Source organism: Channa argus, chromosome 21, assembly GCF_033026475.1.
Source record: "Channa argus isolate prfri chromosome 21, Channa argus male v1.0, whole genome shotgun sequence".
Lineage (NCBI taxonomy): Eukaryota > Metazoa > Chordata > Actinopteri > Anabantiformes > Channidae > Channa > Channa argus.
Window position 1 is genome coordinate 15494515 of NC_090217.1, and position 19544 is coordinate 15514058.

The 19544-nt window shown below is 40.2% G+C and overlaps 1 protein-coding gene across 4 annotated transcripts in view; it reads right to left on the bottom strand.

Annotated features, from left to right (window-relative positions):
• LOC137106825 (anoctamin-4-like) overlaps positions 1-17833 on the bottom strand; it is a 39226-nt gene extending 21393 nt beyond the window's left edge. Inside the window, exons 1-3 of one of the 4 annotated variants that reach the window (XR_010912021.1) lie at positions 17408-17833; positions 14981-15055; positions 7559-7783 (exon numbers count right to left, since the gene is read on the bottom strand). Coding sequence is in view for 2 of the 4 variants with exons in the window: in XM_067490785.1 (XP_067346886.1) it covers positions 7559-7783; positions 14981-15055; positions 17408-17633 (526 nt within the window). In the remaining 2 variants the exon portion in view is untranslated. Of the gene's footprint in view, positions 1-4682; positions 5396-7558; positions 7784-14980; positions 15056-17407 lie in introns of those variants that run through there. The other 3 variants (XM_067490785.1, XM_067490786.1, XM_067490788.1) reach the window with 3 other exon arrangements.
• Positions 17834-19544: the final 1711 nt, after the last annotated feature.

Here is a 19544-nt window from a genome sequence, read left to right on the forward strand (position 1 = left end):
TACATACAGTAATAGCCTAGATCAAGCCGCTGTGACCACACAGCACCAAACAAAGTATCCATCAAATTTTAATTGCCCTATAGTTCCTCTGAAACCCAAACCACAGCTGAGGTCACATGATTCCAAAACTTTAGCAGCACACACACACACACACACATACACAATAAATGTTTTGGAAGCTAACAAAACTGTTTGGTGTTTTGAGCAGCTGAACTTGAAGAATATGAGACACAGTTTATTATTCGGAGCATTTTAAACCTTTATCGTCACGTGTCCAGAAAGACAGACTAATGAGAGACATGCTTAGTTGTTCTTGGTCCATTTTTCAATGTTTAGGAGAAATACAGGTTCTGGACCTATCGAGAGGTCAGAATTTGGATTTTTGGCAAGGACCCCAGTTATCTGTTAATATATAGGATATTTGAATGTCTTGTCGTGGCCTTTTTGGACATCTGTTCAGATATAACCAGGATAATCAGGATGTCTCTACAAAAAGGTGCCATGGTCATGACAAGATGGTCAAACAGTCTACTAATTATGTCCACAGATGGGTCCTTGCAGGATGTTGAAATACTGAACCTGTATAAGACGTCCAAATACGGCCGAAAAGGTCCAAACCCAGCCTGTGTTTTGAACCTGTATCATGTCTCACCTCACAAACGTGGGAAAGAGGACCAGATATCACACATTTGTCTACAACGTCGATGTTAAACCGTAAAGGTTTAAAATCCCTCTGCTTTGAATAATAAACTGTCTCACACTGTTAATTTGTAAAGTTTAACTCTTTAAAACGACATCACTACTTCACTTCCCGAAAATCTCTTCATTAAAATGCATTTACTACAACATCAGTCTTCGTTTGTCCACCTGATGAACTTAACAACCCTGTAGAAGTTACAAATCAAGTAGCTGATTTAAATAAGGCCCTTCAGTTCAGTTTGATGTGTACGTTTTTTTTTCCTGTTAAATAATCCAGCCGATCCCATTGTGTCAGTTTCAGCATGTTAACTATATAGTGTCAATAATTTAAACAACCCAATAGGTATGAATAAGTAGCTCCAGTATTTCAAGCAAGCAGCTCATGAAAATTGAAATACTTAGAAGCAAATCAGCCAAGGCTGTTATTTCAGTGTGTCAGATACATATTTAATCGGCATTTTATGTTGTTCATCTCATTTTCATGCTGTTTGTGTGAATGGTGAAACTGCTTTATGATTCTACAACAGCGCAAATGCATCACGGGCTGCACTTATATAGCACGTTCCTACCTATTGAAACTCAAAGTGCTTTACACTGCTTCGTATTCAACCATTCACTCTCACACTCACACACTGATGGGGGAGCTGCTATGCAGCTGGCCAACACTCACCGGGAGCAACTAACTTGGGTTTCAGTGTCTTGCTCAAAGGCACTTCGACATGTGACCGGAGGAGCCGAGGATCGAACCAACAACTGGGGGGATTGGTGGATGAACCCTCTACCTTCCTGTACCACAGTCGCAGTTGTGTTGTTTATTTATGTTCCATCAGAACATGAGACAAGTTTTACAGGTGGCACAATTACCTGCAAAGTCAATGGAAGCTAAACGGTTACAGCACATGTCATGTAACCTCAATGTCCATGGTCTGATTCCAGTCCAGACCTGTGTTGCAAGTCATACCCTTTCTCTCTCCCCTAGTTTCCAATGTAGCCACTGACTTCTACAGTGCCTGTCAGACAAAAGCAAAAAACTACAAATAAATAATCTATAAAAAGAAAGGCACGATTTGATGCTAAGGGTTGGGTGCAAACTCAGTGTGCAAAGCCTTGGCCACCTGGGTCTAAACATTTCAACTTAAACATACAGACATGGGAAGAGAGAGACTGCAAATATAACAGTGATTATTCTTTTAGCGTCCGAGCACTTAAGTCAAACTCACAGTCAGTGATCCTTCGTAGATCAGCACACTGGCTGTTTAAGGTGAATAAAAAAGGCCGGCACAATTGCTTGGCTTCTGCAGTAGCCTTACTTAATTAAAGTGCAACGTCCTAAATACATTTGTTTGGCAATGAATTAGTCATCCAGTTAGCTCATCCTGCAGGGGCCAAACGTAAGCAACCCATTATGTCTACGAGTAAATACAAACCCCATGCAGCACTGCATTAAATATAGACAAGATTCTGTTGGGGAAATCCCTGCATGGGCTCAGGAACACCTTTGGAAACCACTGTCAGGGGCCAGAGTTTGTCGCTGCATTCACAAATACTAATTAAGGAAACGTCCATGCACAGAAACAACAATATAGTCAAAATCCATAATCTCTGAAACTGTTTAAAATGGAATGAGGGGAAGTAGAAAACTGTGCTGTCCTCCAGTCGAAAGAGTGAAAATTCTAAATTCTATTTGAAAATCATGGATGCTGTGTTCTCCATGCTAAAGAGGAGAGGGACCATCTGACTCAGAGCACAGTTTACAAGCCAGCTGCCGGTGTGGGTGTGCATTAATGCATATAGCCTGGGTAACCTGTACATTCAGTGCATCCAGAAAGTATTCACAGCACTTATTCCACATTTTGTTATCTTATTCCAAAATGAACTAAATTAATTATTTTCCTCAATTCTACAAACAATACACCATAATGACAATGTGAAAAAAGCTTGTTTGAAATCTTTGCAAAGTTATTAAAAATAAAAAAAAACAAGGTTCCAAAATATTCACTGCCTTTGTTTAATACTTTGTTGAGCACCAATTACAGCTTCGAGTCTATTTGAGTATGATGCTACAAGCTTGGCCACCTGCTTTTGGGCAGTTTCTCCCATTCTTCTTTGCAGTACCTCTCAAGCTCCATCAGCTTGGATGGGTAGTGTCAGTGCACAGCCATTTTCAGATCTCTCCAGAGATGTTCAATCGGGTTTAAGTCTGGGTTCTGGCTGGGCCACTCAAGGACGTTCACAGAATTGTCCTGTAGCCCCTCCTTTGTTTTCTTGGCTGTGTGCTTCGTTGTCCTTTTGAAAGATGAACAGTCGCCCCAGTCTGACGTCCAAAGTGCTCTGGAACAGGTTTTCATCAAGGATGTCTGTACATTGCTGCATTCATCTTTCCCTCAATCCTGACTAGTCTCCCAGTTCCTGGTGCTGAAAACATCCCCCCAGCATGATGCTGCCACCACCATGCTTTACTGTAGGGATGGTGTTGGCCAGGTGGTGGAGGTCAATCATTGTTTCATCAGACAACAGAATTTTGGGTCTCGTGGTCTGAGAGTCCTTCAGGTGGGCTGTCATGTGACTTTTACTGAGGAGGGGTTTCCATCTGGCCACTCTGCCATAGAGGCCTGATTGGTGGAGTGCTGCAGAGATGGTTGTTCTTCTGGAAGGTTCTCTCTCTACAGAGAAACACATGAGCTCCTTTAGTGTGACTATCAGGATCTTGGTCACCTCTCTGACTAACGCCCTTCTCTCTCGATCGCTCAGTTTGCCAGCCCTCTCTAGGACCAGTCCTGGTGGTTCCAAACATTTACTGATGATGGAGGCCACTGTGCTCATTCAGACCTTCAATGCTGCAGAATTCTTTCTGTATCCTTCCCCAGACACGTGCCACAATACAATCCTGTCTCGGGGTTCTACAATTCCTGGGACATTATGGTTTGGTTTGTGCTCTGACATGCACTGTTCACTGTTGGATCTTATATGAAAGGTGTATGCTTTTCCAAATCATGTTCAATTAACTGAATTTCCCACAGATGGACTCCAATCAAGTTGTAGAAACATCTCAAAGATGATCAGTGGAAACAGGATCCACCAGAATATGTACATTTTAATTTTTTTGTTTTTATTTTTAATACATTTGCAAAGATTTCAAACAAACTTTCTTTCACTTTTTAATTATGGGGTATGTAGAATTTTGATGAAAATCGAATTATAAAGCAAAAATGGGAAAAATGTTTGGGTAGAGAGTCAGTGTCATATCAAACTGGGTTTAACTTGATTGTGGGTCTGTAATTATGTTATTTTAAAAACTTGACAAATGAAGTCATATACTTTGCATTTGTGATTTTAGCTGGTGTGAGTCAAAAGCAAAATAAATGTTTTCTCAGCCAAAAACACTTGATTTGCAATGTGGTACTTTGCATCACACAACCGAGCCTGGAGATGACAGCTCACACTGAGAAGAGAAGAAAAGATTGCAGCTGAAAAGGAAAAAAGATCGGGAGGTGGTGGGGGCGTGTAATGTGTTGCCAAGGGGATCGGGTGTCAGTCACTTTTGGGGAGGATCTGGTCATTCCAACTGGATGCACCCATCATGCCCTGGGGCGGATGGAGAGGGTGGCACATTGTCACTGATGCCAAGCTATGAAGATTTCGCACCTGCCGACCTGCTCCTGGTGCCTGCATGCCATGATCGCAGCGCGAGCACACACACACACTTAGGCACACACACACTCTCCACGCAGAAGCATGACCCATTTATGTGACTTACAACTGATGCATCATAGAGGTATGTGTGAGAGAATGTGTGAAGGTCAAATGTTTGCATGGTCACTGGGAGCTGCGTGAAAGAGATGAAGCAGCGTAAAAAGACGAGTGTGTGTAGGACACAGCAACACTTGTGAAAGAGCACTGCAGCAAAAAAAATAAAATAAATAAATAAATCCCACTCAAGGGAACAAGCTGCCTTTGCTTCAAGACAACTTGGCAACACTCACCGTCTGAAGGTGGAGAGAGGTAGGGAGGCAGCTTCACCCCTGGCTGGAGGGGTTTAACAGTTGAGCTGCAGCAAATGTCAAAACAGCCAGACGTCTCTTTCCCATACACACACGTGCATTCACACACACACACATGCGGTCACCCCTCCTCCCACCAGCCCTGACGTGCAAATGACCTCGCTGAGGGAAACAAACAAGACAACGTCCCACGAGGAAAACCAGCATCTCTTACTTTTCACTCCTTACTCCCCATCACTGCAGCAGTCGATCCAGCATCACCACACACACACACAAACACACAATCACACAAATGGCTCTGTCGTGAAATCACGCGTCAGACAGCTGTCAAAGATTTTCTCTGAAGAAAAAAAAAAAAAAAAACAAGCCTGAGCAGGATGTTTACAGTGAGAGAGAGAGCGAGATAGAGGGGAGAGGAGAGGAGAAGAGAGGAGAGAGGGCGTGCATGCCGCTTATCGGCATTCAGTGCTCCCTGGCAGCCAATCAGAGGTCAAGTTGCTCTGACAGCGACCAATCAGAAGAAAGGGCTGGCTGTGTCAGTGTTGCTGTAGACCAAAACAATGAGAGTTGACAGCAGTTACAATGGCAGTGTGTACTTGTGATGGACACTCAAGGAGACACACAGACATGGAAACATAACACAGGAATAACTGCTCATCCTTTCATAAGTCATATGAATGCGATACCAAACCCACGTGCACTCATTCTACTGACTAATCCAAGATAACAAACTGACCTTCGACTTTTTCTTCAATCTCCTCGAATCCCGACTTTAACATTCAACCTTGTCCAAACAGATGTGGGGTTTTTTTTAGCACATATTCATTTTCTGTATAAACTAATGTCACAACTTTTAGAAAACCTAAATAACAGGTTTCAATAAGTGATTCACAATGTTTGACCCATGTCTTGTCACAAACTGCTAAAATCCGCAATGATATTATCCATCTGATGCATGGTGACACCACAGCACCACCAAGAGGTAACAATATTTATCATATCAACTTTCAAACCAAACTGGCCTTAGAACTAGCTTAGATTTGTTAATGTTATGTATTCTTATTAAACCCAGCTGCAGTCTGATCCGAACATCACACCAAGAACCCAGCTTACACATCCTGCCTTCAGTGATCCTCATCCTGCCTGAACGAGGAACAGCCGCTGCATGTTGTGGTTGTTTGCGTGACAAAACATGCTTTCTTTCCTTCTGGTCCTGAAAACCTTCAGAGACAATCAACTCAAAGAGGCAAACTAGACTCACTGTTTTGAGCTCAATGAAAGGCTGATGTCCTAACATAAACCATCGTTCTATTCCCTAAATGTAACAATACGTTTATTCTGAAACATTAATCCATATCATCCAACATTCTGGTGCCTCACAACAAATGATCTATCTCTGCTCATTATTCCTACTCAGCCTAAACTGATAAAGTATGAGGCTTCTGTGTTACATAGATGGTAAAACACAGAATTTAGCACAGAAAATTTAAATTTAAAACAATGTACTCAAATGTTTAATAGAAATCCTTTAAAATGGGGAATAGAAAAGTTTTAGATAGAGCTGAAAGTATATGTACAGTAATAGTTAGCATGCCATGTGGTTTTTCTGAGAATATTCTCTCTGCCCTTCACATTACATTGCTAAACACCAACTCCACTAAGAAATAACTTCTCCATCTAACATTCTGCACTGGCAGGTAAAACAGTAAATGATGCTTAAACATGGAAAAGTTGAACTGCTTCCTCGGTGCCAAATCATCCCACACTAACAATAAATACCTTACAATGCACCTGGGAAAAGAAACTGGAAAAAAGAAACACAAATTAAATATATCAGATTCCACTGTTGAATGCTTCTGAATATTTTATTCAGAAGCAGAATTATATACAAGGAATTATATAATGTTCCATTTCACTACCACAAATGATCAGCTGAACTGAAATTATGCATAATGGACTCAAATCAGTCAAACCTCTTAACTTTTGTGAAAACGTGAATATTAGTTTTCTTGTTAAATCAAATTTTATTTCTTTTTAAAAGTGTGATTTGTTTTGTTGCAGAACATGTATTTTTTTTTGTCTTGATTCCACTAAAACACATTTGTGTTCTTGTTTTTTTTTTTTTTTTTTTTTGTATGAAAGAATGTGGCACCTGGACACTGGTTGAACTGCGCATTAATAACAACTCTTCTCTTTATCACGGAGGACACAGCATGATTTCCAGCATGATCAAAATTTCCAAAAAGAATTTCAATTTTAAGACAGTTTTCCACTTATCCTGGGGCCCACGGGAAATGGCAGGTCTTGTCTAAAGCCTTGTCAATTGTGTAAAGAAATGTTCTCTATTTTATGACTCTTTCAGTGCTATTACATACTGTAATGATGATCGCTAAATTATTGCAATTTCACATTATTATTGAATTGTGATAAACCTTTTTATCCTCAATCACAACACTGACCCATTGTGACATGTTAGACGTTTTCTAGTCTTTTGTTGCCCATGTATTCCTGGCATCAAATTCAAAAGTAACTTTTTTTTTCCTGTTTCAACATTTGATATCATGTTGACAACATTTGATATCATGTCTTTGTAATATTTACCGTCAAACCCAGTTTTTTAAATGTACACAGCATCCAAACTTTTTGTAATTTTTGTAGAATTCTTGTTCTGCATTCTACCCAATGATATCTATTCTAGTCAGGGGCTCCCTTAAGCTTTTGTCCTTCCTGACTCTGATGAAGACACAGTAAAGACAGGGTTGTAAGGAGTATTTATCTGTTTGAACAACTTAAGTCTACACACACTCCATGGTCTTCTCCAGTCTATTCTGTTTGAAGATGCTCCTAACTCTACGTACTTGTGCAGCTGTCGCAGAGGGTCTCCTGGCTGGCGCTGCAGGTGGGCAGCGGGGTGACTGAGAGCGAAGCAGGGCATGACACGGGCTCGAGATGCTCACTGATGGGTGGGACAGCGGAGGCCTCGGAGTGAACGCAGTCTGGACTGGGCAGATCCTGGCCGCTCCCCGGGAAAGGACTCTTCCAGTGGCAGAACTCGATGGCCACTTGCCCCCCGAGGTCAAACCCTGCAGGTGACAACAAAGTTGTTTCCCTTCTTCTTAACAAGCATTTCTGAAATATGATTTTTCTAAACATTCAATATATCATATTCATATCAATGGTCTCCTTTATTCTACTAAATAGCCAAATAAACCATTTATTAATTATCGTGAGTAAGTTACCAAATTAAATGCAGTGCAATATGACAGTGACAACTTCTCTGACATTGGGAAAATTCATTGGCCTCTACTAACAGTACTATGTATCTTCTGACCTCTGAACTGTTTTCTTGTAATGATCAAAAGTTGTTTCCTCAGCAATGTTGCCCTCTAATGGTGAAAGTTATTAACAGCCAAACAATGTATTTAATGTTATTATAGATCAGGAGGACCTGTCACTAATATCACTACATCTACAAAGGTTTTGTGAAAAAATAGACACAATAAAAAGCACATTCTTTCCCAAAAGTTTAGAAAACCTAATGTCAAAGTACAAAAGCAGTGTCTGACATCACATACAACCCCAATTCCAATATAGTTGGGACGATGTGTAAAGCGTAGAGAAAAACAGAATGCAGTGATTTTCAAATCTCATCAACCCATATTTTATTCACAATAGAACATAAACAAAAGATGTTGAAACTGAGACTTTTTACCCTTTCATGGAAAATATTGTCTCATTTTGAATTTGATGACAGCAACACATCTTTAAAAAGTTGGGACAGGATGATGTTTACCATTGTGTAGCATCCCGTCATCTTTTAACAACTGTCTGAAAAAGTCTGGCAAGTGAGGAGACCAGTTCCTGGAGTTTTAGGAGAGGAATGTTGTCCCATTCTTGTCTGATGCAGGATTCTAGCTGCAGTCCTCTAACAGTCCTGAGCCTTTGTTGCTGGATTTGTTGTTTAATGGTGTGCAAAATGTTCTCTATTGAGATGTGTAAGCTGCCGACGCCATAGCCACTAATACACCACAATATCAGAGATTCAGGCTTTTGAACTGTCTGTTGATAACAACCTGGATGGTCATCGTCCTCTTTGATCCACAGGACAGGGCGTCCATGTTTTCCATAAAGAATTTCTAATTTTGATTCATCTGACCACAAAACAGTTTTACAGTTTGCCTCAGACCATTTTAAATAAGCTTTGGCATATTTCTGGATCGTGTTCACATATAGCTTGTTCTTTGCATGATACAGACTTACAGCAGGTGTCCCTCTCTGCTGCTGCTGCTTTCACGAGGACCTGCAGACTGCTGAACCAGCTAAACTCATGTCTGGCTTCTGATTTCTCCTCAGGAGGCTTCCCTCTCAGTTTCTCGAGGATTCAGAGACTGGTGTCTGAGCTCAGTGCCTCTGGCAGGCAGAAGAACCAAACGTGGTTGTGCATTTAGCTTTTTTCTTGCTCTAAACATTTCACTGTAATTTAGCACTCTGACCGTCTCCACCTGCATCATCGTTTACACAGTCTTCTCGATCTGCCCGAGCTCATCTTGTTTATGTTGGCCTAAAGTTGAGTTTGACCTTGAAAATAATACCCTCCACATTCCCTACTTGCTGGTCATCTGTAAGTAAAAGCAATGAAATGTGGCTGGAAACTTTGGGAAATGTCACACAGGTTGATACATTTCCAAAAATATTCCATCTTTGTTTCCAGTGGTCTTGATGTAGAGTCCAGCAGCTGAAAAACGGAACATTTTAAAGGCAGTTTAGTTGTCTTAGTTATTCAGAGGTCTGTTTTCTTATGGTTCTGTGGAGATCTTTGTCATAGTATACACATTTTAAAAATGCTGTGTGAATTAAATCCCTTTCAGCTTTGAAACTGAATGAATTAGCATTCGTCTGCGTTTAATTCCATTAAATGGACTACTCTACTGAATTAAAAAAGGGTTTTTTACTGTAGTCTGCATTTTAGGATGCTGCCAAAAGCTCCTTCATCATAAAATGTACAGTCTGTTTTGACTACAATTTGGTTCATGTTCTTATTTATACTTGGCCCTTGGTGGCTGGGTGGGGCCAGATGGTGGGGTGGGATTCGATCCCACAGCCTTCTTTATCACAACCTGAAGCTCAACCCACTGAACCACAAGGCCCCTCATGAATTAACATGCAAATTAATATGGGAATTCTATTAAAGTTTTTTTTTTCTCTGTACAATTTAAATTATATTACTACTCAAACTAAAGTTTTTGTATGATGTATATGAAATCTGGACATACATTATTTTGTATGTTTGGAAATTTAGGATGTGTGGCAGTTAAATTTAACTCTGTGACTTCATTGGTACAATATTTAGTCACAACTGTACAATAAACTGAACTTATTTTGGGGCAGCAAGGTGGGTGAGTCGTTAGTGCTGCTCCCTCACAGTTAGAATGTCCCCAGTTCAAATCCACCTGCTGGCCGTGGCTCTGTGGAGTCTGGACGTTCTTCCCATGTTTGCATGGGATTCCTCTGGGTACTCTGGTTTCTTCCCACAGTCCAAGGACATGTTAGGTTAACTGGTCATTCCAAATTGTCCGTAGGTGTGAATGTGAGTGTGAATGGTTGTCTGTCTCTGTATGTCTCTCTGTGTTGGCCCTGAAATAGACTGAAAACCTGTCCAGGGTGGCTCCAGCCTCCCATGAACCTAAACAGGATAAGTGCTTACAGACGATGGATGGATGGATGGATGAAGTTATTTTGCTAACATTATTCCTGTTTGGATAATAATAATCTAAACAGACAGAACAGTAGAACAGAATGCTGATTTTCTTCTTCTGCTGATTTCCCACACATTGCTGTTATGTAACACACTAGGGACAAGTGGGACTAAGGAACACACCCCCACCCCTCCTGGTTTCCTGTGAAACACAAACCCCAGGAGATTTCAGAGGTACATCAGCAATAAGCAAACACAGCCTGATCAATAGCAGAGTAGAGGAATGCCTGGCAGTCCCTGAGCCTCCCAGATCACTTCTCACGCTGCACATTCAGCTGGAGGATAAATTCTGAGGAGGGGGGGTACGTAGAAGTAAATCTAACCTACACTTCTCATCTCAGCTGTTTTACAGCCTCTGATTCTCGAAATGAATCAAGGGGTTTTCAAAGCATAGAGCCTGAATTTATTCAGCTAGGCATCCCCAAAACAATGTTTTTGCTCTAGTCAGCACTTGCAACAACTAGAGCAAATCTTTATTTTTCATGGGAGGATTTTGTTGCTCTAAACCAGGCAATATTTGACAAGCAAACATTTACAAAAAAACAAAAACAAAACTAGTCATTAAGTATATTAATTTTTTTTATATTCTTATAAAATGTACGCAGATTTTAAATATTATGAAAGCAGCAGACACTGGCTTCATACAATAAACAATTCGCTACACAAACATCCATTTCATTTCATTCCAATTATGGACCAATGTCTCAACAACGTTCCTTCCTGAAGAACACTTAATTTTAGGTATGAAATCCAACCAGGGGTGTCACATACAAATTCTCCTTTGAACACGCATACAGGTTTTACAGAAAGTGGCTTTTTTTCTAAATGATGGAAAATGCTGTTATTCATTGTGAATGAGACCTGACCTTATAACCCTGCTCCCCTGCAGAGTCTGACAGATTCAAAAAATGAAAAATGTTTCATGGTCTTAGCTTCACAATTCTTCTTCTACATGTATTTAACACTTTACTTAGCATTAGTGACCTTTTCTGGGAAAGAAAGGAAAATCTCTGCCACTGTTGATGTGCAGTGCAAACATCTGGGCAGTGCTAGTGTAGTGCACTAATAGAATAATGAAAATAATACTGATGTAAACACACTTTTATCATGGCATATGTTCTATGTGCACATTTTTATTTTACCTCTAATCTCTATAAGATGAGTACTGTGTGTCTGCTCATGTGCAACCTGCAGCAGTAGAATAGACTGTTCGGAATGCCATCTTGTTTGGAAAGCGTTCTGTTTAGCTGAGCCTGGTGCAGTAGGTTAAAAAGGTCGCCTGTCTGCCTTTTGTTTGGCTAAAATGCTGTTTAAACTGCTCAATTTCGATGGAGATGAGAACAGTTGAAAAGAAAAAATAGGGTCTAATAGCAACAGCAAGCAACAGTATTTTGAAAAACTTATAATGGACAGTTTTCCATTGGCTTCGTGTTTCAGTGCCAGACTAAACTCATACTTGCAGATAAAGCTTTTTCCCTCTTCTACTGACCTACCACTGCATCGCTTTTCCGAATCATGACAGAAAGTCAAAGGACAGTCCAACTCACTAGAAAGGCATGGAAAATCTTAAAACATAGCGCCTGTGTCCCTAAGCTGTTTACATGGTGTTACATTTTCTATTACAGGTTACGAATGTTAAAGTAAGTAAGTAAGTAAGTATGTACAATCTATTTATATATAGCACCTTACACAGAGAAGAGCTGACAAAGTGCATCAGATCAAAACAATAAAAATAGAAAACCTTAGAACATCAAATAAAACTAGACTACAGATCAAGTATTGACAACAAACAGAAATAAATATACAGTGTCCGTCAAAAGTAACTGTCATCTACAGTTTAGGCATTCTCCTTCAATTTATTGTATCATTGAAAGCTTGTGTAAACAGGTATGTTTTGAGAAGTGTTTTAAAAATGTCCACTGAATCAGCAGTCCTTAACTCTTGTGACCGGGAAGAGCATTCCCAGTCTCCCCTTGGTTTTAAGCTCGACGGGAGGCACAGCCAACAGATTCTGGTTGGCAGAACTGAGTGCTCTGCAAGGAGCATGGGCATGAAACAAGTCAGACAGGTACTCAAGTGCCTGACCTTGCAGGATTCTGTATGTAATAACCAGAACCTTAAAATCAATTCTAAAACTAACAGGGAGCCAGTGTAAGGAAGCTAAAATGGGGGTGATGTCACAGTGTTTGTGTGATTTCATCAGCACCCTGGCAGCAGCGTTCTGCACCAGCTGCAGACACTCTATTGAGGTTTTGCTGAGAAAAGAATTAAGAGAATTACAATAATCAAGAAGTGATGATACAAAAGCATGAATAATCATTACAAAGTCACGGCAGTATAACAATATAAAATGCTAGAGGTCATACCATCCTAATTCACAATCATATTAATATAAATTCTCCTAATTAATCATCAGTCATAATTTTTCAAATACACAAACTACAACAGAAACCCGAAATCCTACCTGTGCAAGTACCCAAGCAGTTTAAAGATACTAAAAATGTTTGTAGTATTTGTGTAGGAGTGGATCATGTCCAGTAAGAAGCTACTTGAAAAAAGAAATTGCAGGGTCACTAATTAATGCTCTAAATCAAATAAAATACTAACAAGGCTGGAAGATTTATACTAACTTGGTCCCAGTATGAACAAATCATCGCGGCTGAAAACAGCTATTTATATATATTTGCTTTTTAAAAGACTTTAACAACTTTATTGATCCAACATTCCTGAACATCCCATGAAAGTCACCTGAAATGCTAGGAGGGCTGGAGGTGGTAATCTACACCTGGCATGTATCCGAACGACCTCCAAAACTCGCGGTGCACGCCACCTTTTTAAACATAGTGTGTTCTAAGCAATATCTATGTCACAGTCATCAGAAAAAAGTGCCCCCGTGGCTCTCTGAGGAGAGCGAGTCCCAGATATGTAGTACCTCCACTTCCTCGCACCATCAGAGGGAAGAAAACAAACGCAGGTGCAGCCATCTGGGCCACACGCTTAACTATGTGATGACAAGTTTGACCGCAGTAATTATAGAGAAGAGTACTAGTGGAAGTCCCTTAGATGGATGTTAGTGTAACGGGAGAAAAAGTGTTGAATGTCTTGTCAGTGTGTTTGAACACAGAATGTGCTGTATATGCAGACACATGCATTAAAATATAATGAGGACTGAGTGAAAAACTTGGTGGCACATAACACTGATATGAAATATTGGCATGAACATGATCATCTGCAATGATAAAGCTTACTGGCTGATATCAGCCTACTCCAAACACAGTCAATGAGTACAGTGTAGTTGTAGTGAAAAGTAAGAAGAAATTGCAGTATGGGAAGTGACAAAGGTACATTTTAAGAACCACATAATCAGCAAAAACCTGAGAGACACTTCCCAAGCATCAATTTTATCATGTCCAGGGCTCATACTGTAGCTCCTGGAAATGATCAGTCAGTGCACGTATGTCTGTCTTCACTGAACCCACGGCCTCAGGGCTGCAACACTGTAGTGAACTCAAAGTAAACAACAAAGAAGAAGCGTGGAACAATGAAAGATTAGAATCGATTAGAACTTTTAAGAACCTACAGTGATGCTGACTTGTATTTTCCACTCAAACAAAGGCCAAGGCTTTTAAATCAGAGAGCACACTAACTCTTTTTGATGAGTGCGGATCTATAGATCTTTCTCTTTGTAAAACCAAGACGGCGAGTCTCAACGGCCTGAAGCTCTCCCTCAGCACTTCATTTTTATTTTTATTTTTTTTTATTTAGCACAGAAAAAAGAGCGGAACACCTGCATGCAGCAGTAGCAGCAGCACCGGCAGCCTGAGCTGAACCATCCTAGCAACCATAAACTATTCCCTGTAAAAGTTTACAGCCTCTCCCACTAACCAGACACAACTCTAATATTCATTGGGGGAAAAAAAAAAAAAAAAAAGTCAAAAGCCAAGGTCTAAATATTGCAAAAGACAGGAGGCGGCAGTTTTGTGACAGACGGGAAAATTACAGCTTTGTCAACAATACAGTATGTCAACAACTCCAGACACACAAACAAAGTTAAATGTCAGGGGAAATCTCTTAATTCTCCTTGCTGCTTAGCAAATCACACCTGCCGGCCTGCTGTCACTATGTGATAGAGCACCATAGTTATGGATGGTTACTGCCCCCTCCCCCGTGCAGCGACAAACACAATCAAATACTGTAAAAGTGCCCCAAAGTGTAGCAAAAGTCATAAAGTGCCATCTAACGTGCCCCCACAGTGAAGACAAGTGGACTTTTGTGTAGGAATGCATCATGGTCCTCTGCTGATATCAGGTACCCTGTGGATTATTGTCTCTAATTTTAATTGCCTCTAAAATGCAAATTAGTGTGTCGGTAACAGACGTTAGAAATTGCTGTTTTTATTGCAGATTCTCACTGTAATTTACAAAGGACGTTTTCTCCACTGGCTATTTGCATATCACACTGTCTACAGTGTGATATGCAAATCATTTCATTCTTTAATGTCGAGTTTGGAAAAAAGGGACCTTACCAATAGTGATCTGACTGACACAGCTGTAGAAGGTTCCTGAAGAGACATTGTAGCTGCTGCTGCTGGGTTCACGGTCTGCGACAGAAGAACAGATCACCAAAGCAACTTCAAATTCAACAAAGACCTTGATTTTATTTGAGAACAAGTGGCCACTGGTTCCGTTTAAAACCACTGGATTGAACATGTGTGACAATCTATTCTCTGTTTGTGTGCAGTTTGATGTGCATGGCAAATAAAGTTTCATCCCCCCACAGTGTCATGTATCCTACAATTCCAAAAGTGTCCACTAAGCCCTCTGAGCCCAGTGCTGTTCCCGAGAGCCTGAGAAAAGCCATGACCCTGCAGCGTTACAAGAGTGAAACTCCTAATCCTGCAAGGTCAGTGCCCTGTTCCACACATTAAGCTACACAGGGAAAAACCTTTGACCTTGGCAGAGTTCAGAGACCTAAATCCATGAGTCTGGCAGATTTTGTGCCTTAGTCTACCAATTTATAAAGAGATAGAATGAAATCATCCACTGGGGTAGACCACTGAATAAAATTAACAAAACTAGCAGTTTTACGAGAGGAAATCCCTTCACTATTCCTGATAACTTTGGGTAATTGAAACCTTAAAGTGAGTTTTTGCTCTATTCATCATCAATTAATCTGCACATCATTGTCAGTTTTCATTTTAAGGCACTGATTAGTTGTTTGTCCTAGTAAATTTTAAAAAATTAAAATGTCAAATATAATTTTGTCAGATTCATTTAAAACAATTAAAGTTTACAAAAACATAAAATAGAAAAAAACGATAATTTATAAGTCATTGTTGAAGAAGCTACAAACAAAAAAAATGTAGGTTTTGCATTGAAAAGAAATCTGAATGGTGACCAAGTCGTTTTTTGTTGTTTGACTAAAGAAGAAAATGTGTGCATCACACGATTAAAACATCACATTAACATGCATCTAAACATCTGAAATATTGTATAATATATTGAGGTATTTTGAAGAACTAAAAAGGAAATTAAATTGAACCAAAGGAAATTTAACCAAGATAATTTTAACAAAAACAAATGATAAATAGTTCACTGGGTCTCAATAACAGGCAAACTGCACAAAAACAGAGAATAGGTTATCACACATGTTCATATTAATTTAATGAAATCACAGTTAAATGATCACACAGCCTGACAGCACCACGTGAAACTGAATCAAAACAAATGTGTAGTCTTTTAAACTAAGCACTGAAAGACACTTTGTAAAAGTGAGGCAAAATGAAGATATGAGAAATATTGAATAATGGAGCTTTAACACAACTGAAATAACGACAGTCCAACATAAAATAATGTTTTGTTGTTGTTGTTGTTTCTACTCCATCCAACTTAATGTAAATACATATCAGTGAAACCAACTTCACCCTGAAAATTGAGGGCTGAATTGGACCTTCAAACTATCGTAGGAGACAGAGGTGAAATCCTTCATCTGTCTTAACACTACAGCCAGGTACCAACTCACATTTTTTGCTTGTCCCCTAAAATTAAATATAAATACTTCTAGTCCTACTTCTAGCAATTTGGAAAACTTCTACAGAAAAAACTCACATTTCCTTATTCTCTAATCTAACACCTACAGCTGCATCAAGGAAGCACAAAGGCATAGCAGTAAGGACATTTATCACCCACTGAAAGACTTTTCAGCTCAAGAACTCACTTTCCTTACTTGTTTGGAGATAAAGCCGCAGGTATCATTTATTAGCAAAGCAATGAGAAGTCAGGGCACACTACCCGTATCAGCCCTGGAGCAGCTTCCAACGACGGCTAGAATTTATCATCCGATGACACTTTAAATTATGTTAAACAATATTTAAGCTTTGTGTACAGTGTGAAGTCCATGGGTGCTTTATATGTGAGACCAGCCTTTTTTTTTAAGTAGCATCCTGCAGTGAAAAAATATTAAGTGACTATAACAACTTCACAGGTTGACAGGAAGTTGTAATTTAAAGAATGAGTGTGTGTGTGTGTGTGTGTGTGTGTGTGTGTGTGTGTGTGTGTGTGTGAGAGAGAGAGAGACAGAGAGGGAGAGAAAGACAAAGAGAGAGTGTGTCCTAAACATGAACTGTGGATGTTTCAAGGTTAAGTGTCAGAGGTTATCATGCAAAACTAAGGGTGTAATATATCAATATCATAAAGATTGTACATTTTCACTCACATAATTCCTATTTGAAAGATTTAATTAGGACTAACATGACTTCCATTCAAGGGGGTCTCCTGGTCACCGATGTGATTTTCCTATAGGCAGGGAAACACTGGAGCACCACACCCTCACAAGTAGATGTGATATAAGCTAATGAAGCGGTGTCAGTCACACAAATCAGTATCATCAGTATTCCTGGACTGTGTTCGCCCCTTCCTAGTCCCATGTGCTGCATAGGCTGCATTTACTGTACCTGCGGATCCGGAGGAGAGGCGCGTCGCGATTGCGCGGCGAGGACTGCGCGGACTTCCCGGACAAACCCGCACCACCTCGTCCTGACACTGCAAACAGATAACCTGGTTTTCCTGGTTTTCTCCGACCTTGCTTGAGCCTATGTGCTCCCCGCCGGCTTGGATCTTCATGCCTGTATTTATCTGAGGAACCAGTCGCATGTCTGCTCCTGCCTCATGCTCCAGCATCCTCCTCACCAGCGGCGGTCACGCTTTATTACGCATGGTGCGGGATGTGAAGGCAACAACTTCTCCACTACCTACAGCATCCCAAACTCCACCCACCGCACACTTAAACCAAGCGCTGTTTTTTCAAATCTGCCCCAAGCTATACGTCTGCTTCATCATGCCATCCTCCCGGCTCTTGTCGTGCTCGATGTTGCAGTCTTTACGCACGACTGCGGGCGTGGCCACTTCACGTGGGTAGTGAGGTCGCAGTGTCAAGTTCCTGTATATCATTAATCGGCTATTTTATAGCAAATCCGTGAAATAATGTCTCTATTAAAAACCACAGGCACTACGAAGGACTCCAAGAGATTGGTAAAAGCAAATCTAGTTAAGAAGGTTTGACTCCTAGAACACAGAGGCAGAGAAGTCAGCTATAACCGGGCAAAGTCATTTCCCTCTGAGATTAAATAAAGTTGTGTCAATCTTAAATCTTGAGCCACACAGCCCCGTCTTCATATTCGAGAACTGGAAAAAGAGAAAAAGAGAGAAGAAAGGGGACACAAGGAGATCAGACAAGCATGCAGCAGAACTTTCCTTTAGGTTTTTTAAATCAGAAGCACCTTAAAGTCTGATCTGAGATGAACAGACAGCCTATTAAAGGAAGCTAATATTGCCTTAATGTGCCTGAGTTTTCTGGATTAGGTTTTAGGTTTTTAAAGGTGCAGCATTCTGGACCTTATACTAGATTGTGACAGGCCTGAAAACAAACACTAAACAGAAACATTCTGAAAAGAAATTGATAATAGCAAAAGAGGAGGTGTGTGTACACAGCAGAATAAAATACATAATCATACCACAAGAAGTGAAACCACATAAGCCAAACACACACACACACACTTTATATAAAGTATATATTCGGTCATACATGGAAAGAGTAGTGATGCTATCAGGTCTAATAAAATCCCCCTGAAGACCTGCATCTTAAGCTGTGTACAGTTAGGAGCTGACTACCAGATGATCTGAGGGCAGCACCAAGTTTTTTTAAGTTAATTCTCTGGGATCCACTGAAGGAATAAAGGAAGTAAAGTTATATGTTTATGTTTGTGTGTGAGTGTGTGTGTAAGGACTCTGGCTGCTACATTCTGAATGAGCTGCAGCCTTGAGATGGTCTGCTTTGATATTCCAGCAAAATACAGTAATCCAGTCTATGTATCCGTCTACAGACCAGTTTTTCCACCCATCCATTATGTGTAACTGTTTATCCTGTTTAGGGTTGGGGGGAGCCTATCCCAGCGGTCCAAAAACCCATCTCAGGGCCTGTAAGTAGATTTAACCATTTAATCATACTAAGAGCAAATATTTATACTACATTTCTATTGAAAGTTGTGTTACACATTACAATCATGCTGCTTCACACATTTTTCCTTTTTTAACACTCCTGTTATGTTGCGGGTCAAATTGACCTATTTTAAAGTTTAAAAAGAAATAGTTAAAAGTATTTTTTTTTTTCGGTATGATATTCCTTCTGCTTGGCTTAATAAGCGTAATCAACATATTAAAAAAAGCTTCATTTCACATATTTGAAACCCCCGCTCATGTCTATTTTACAAAGAGGCTGTTTGTGTCAATTTGACCTGGAAGTCAAAGTGGAGGCTAAAAGGGGTCAGAAGTGTCAGATACTAGTTGTTTCTTTGCAATTGTGGGACATATTTCGCCCTATCAGTCTATCACACACACACACACACACACACCCTCTTCCTATGCTCTTAACCTCATCTGTAAAGTGCGAGAACACAGGTGTCATTATGACTTTTAAGAAAGCAAAAACTGTTGTGCTCGTGAGCACTTTGGACAAAAATGCTGAAAGCAGCACAGGAGAGGACCAGAAACCAAGTATGGATTCTGGGTGGTTCCTACAGCACGAAGCGAATG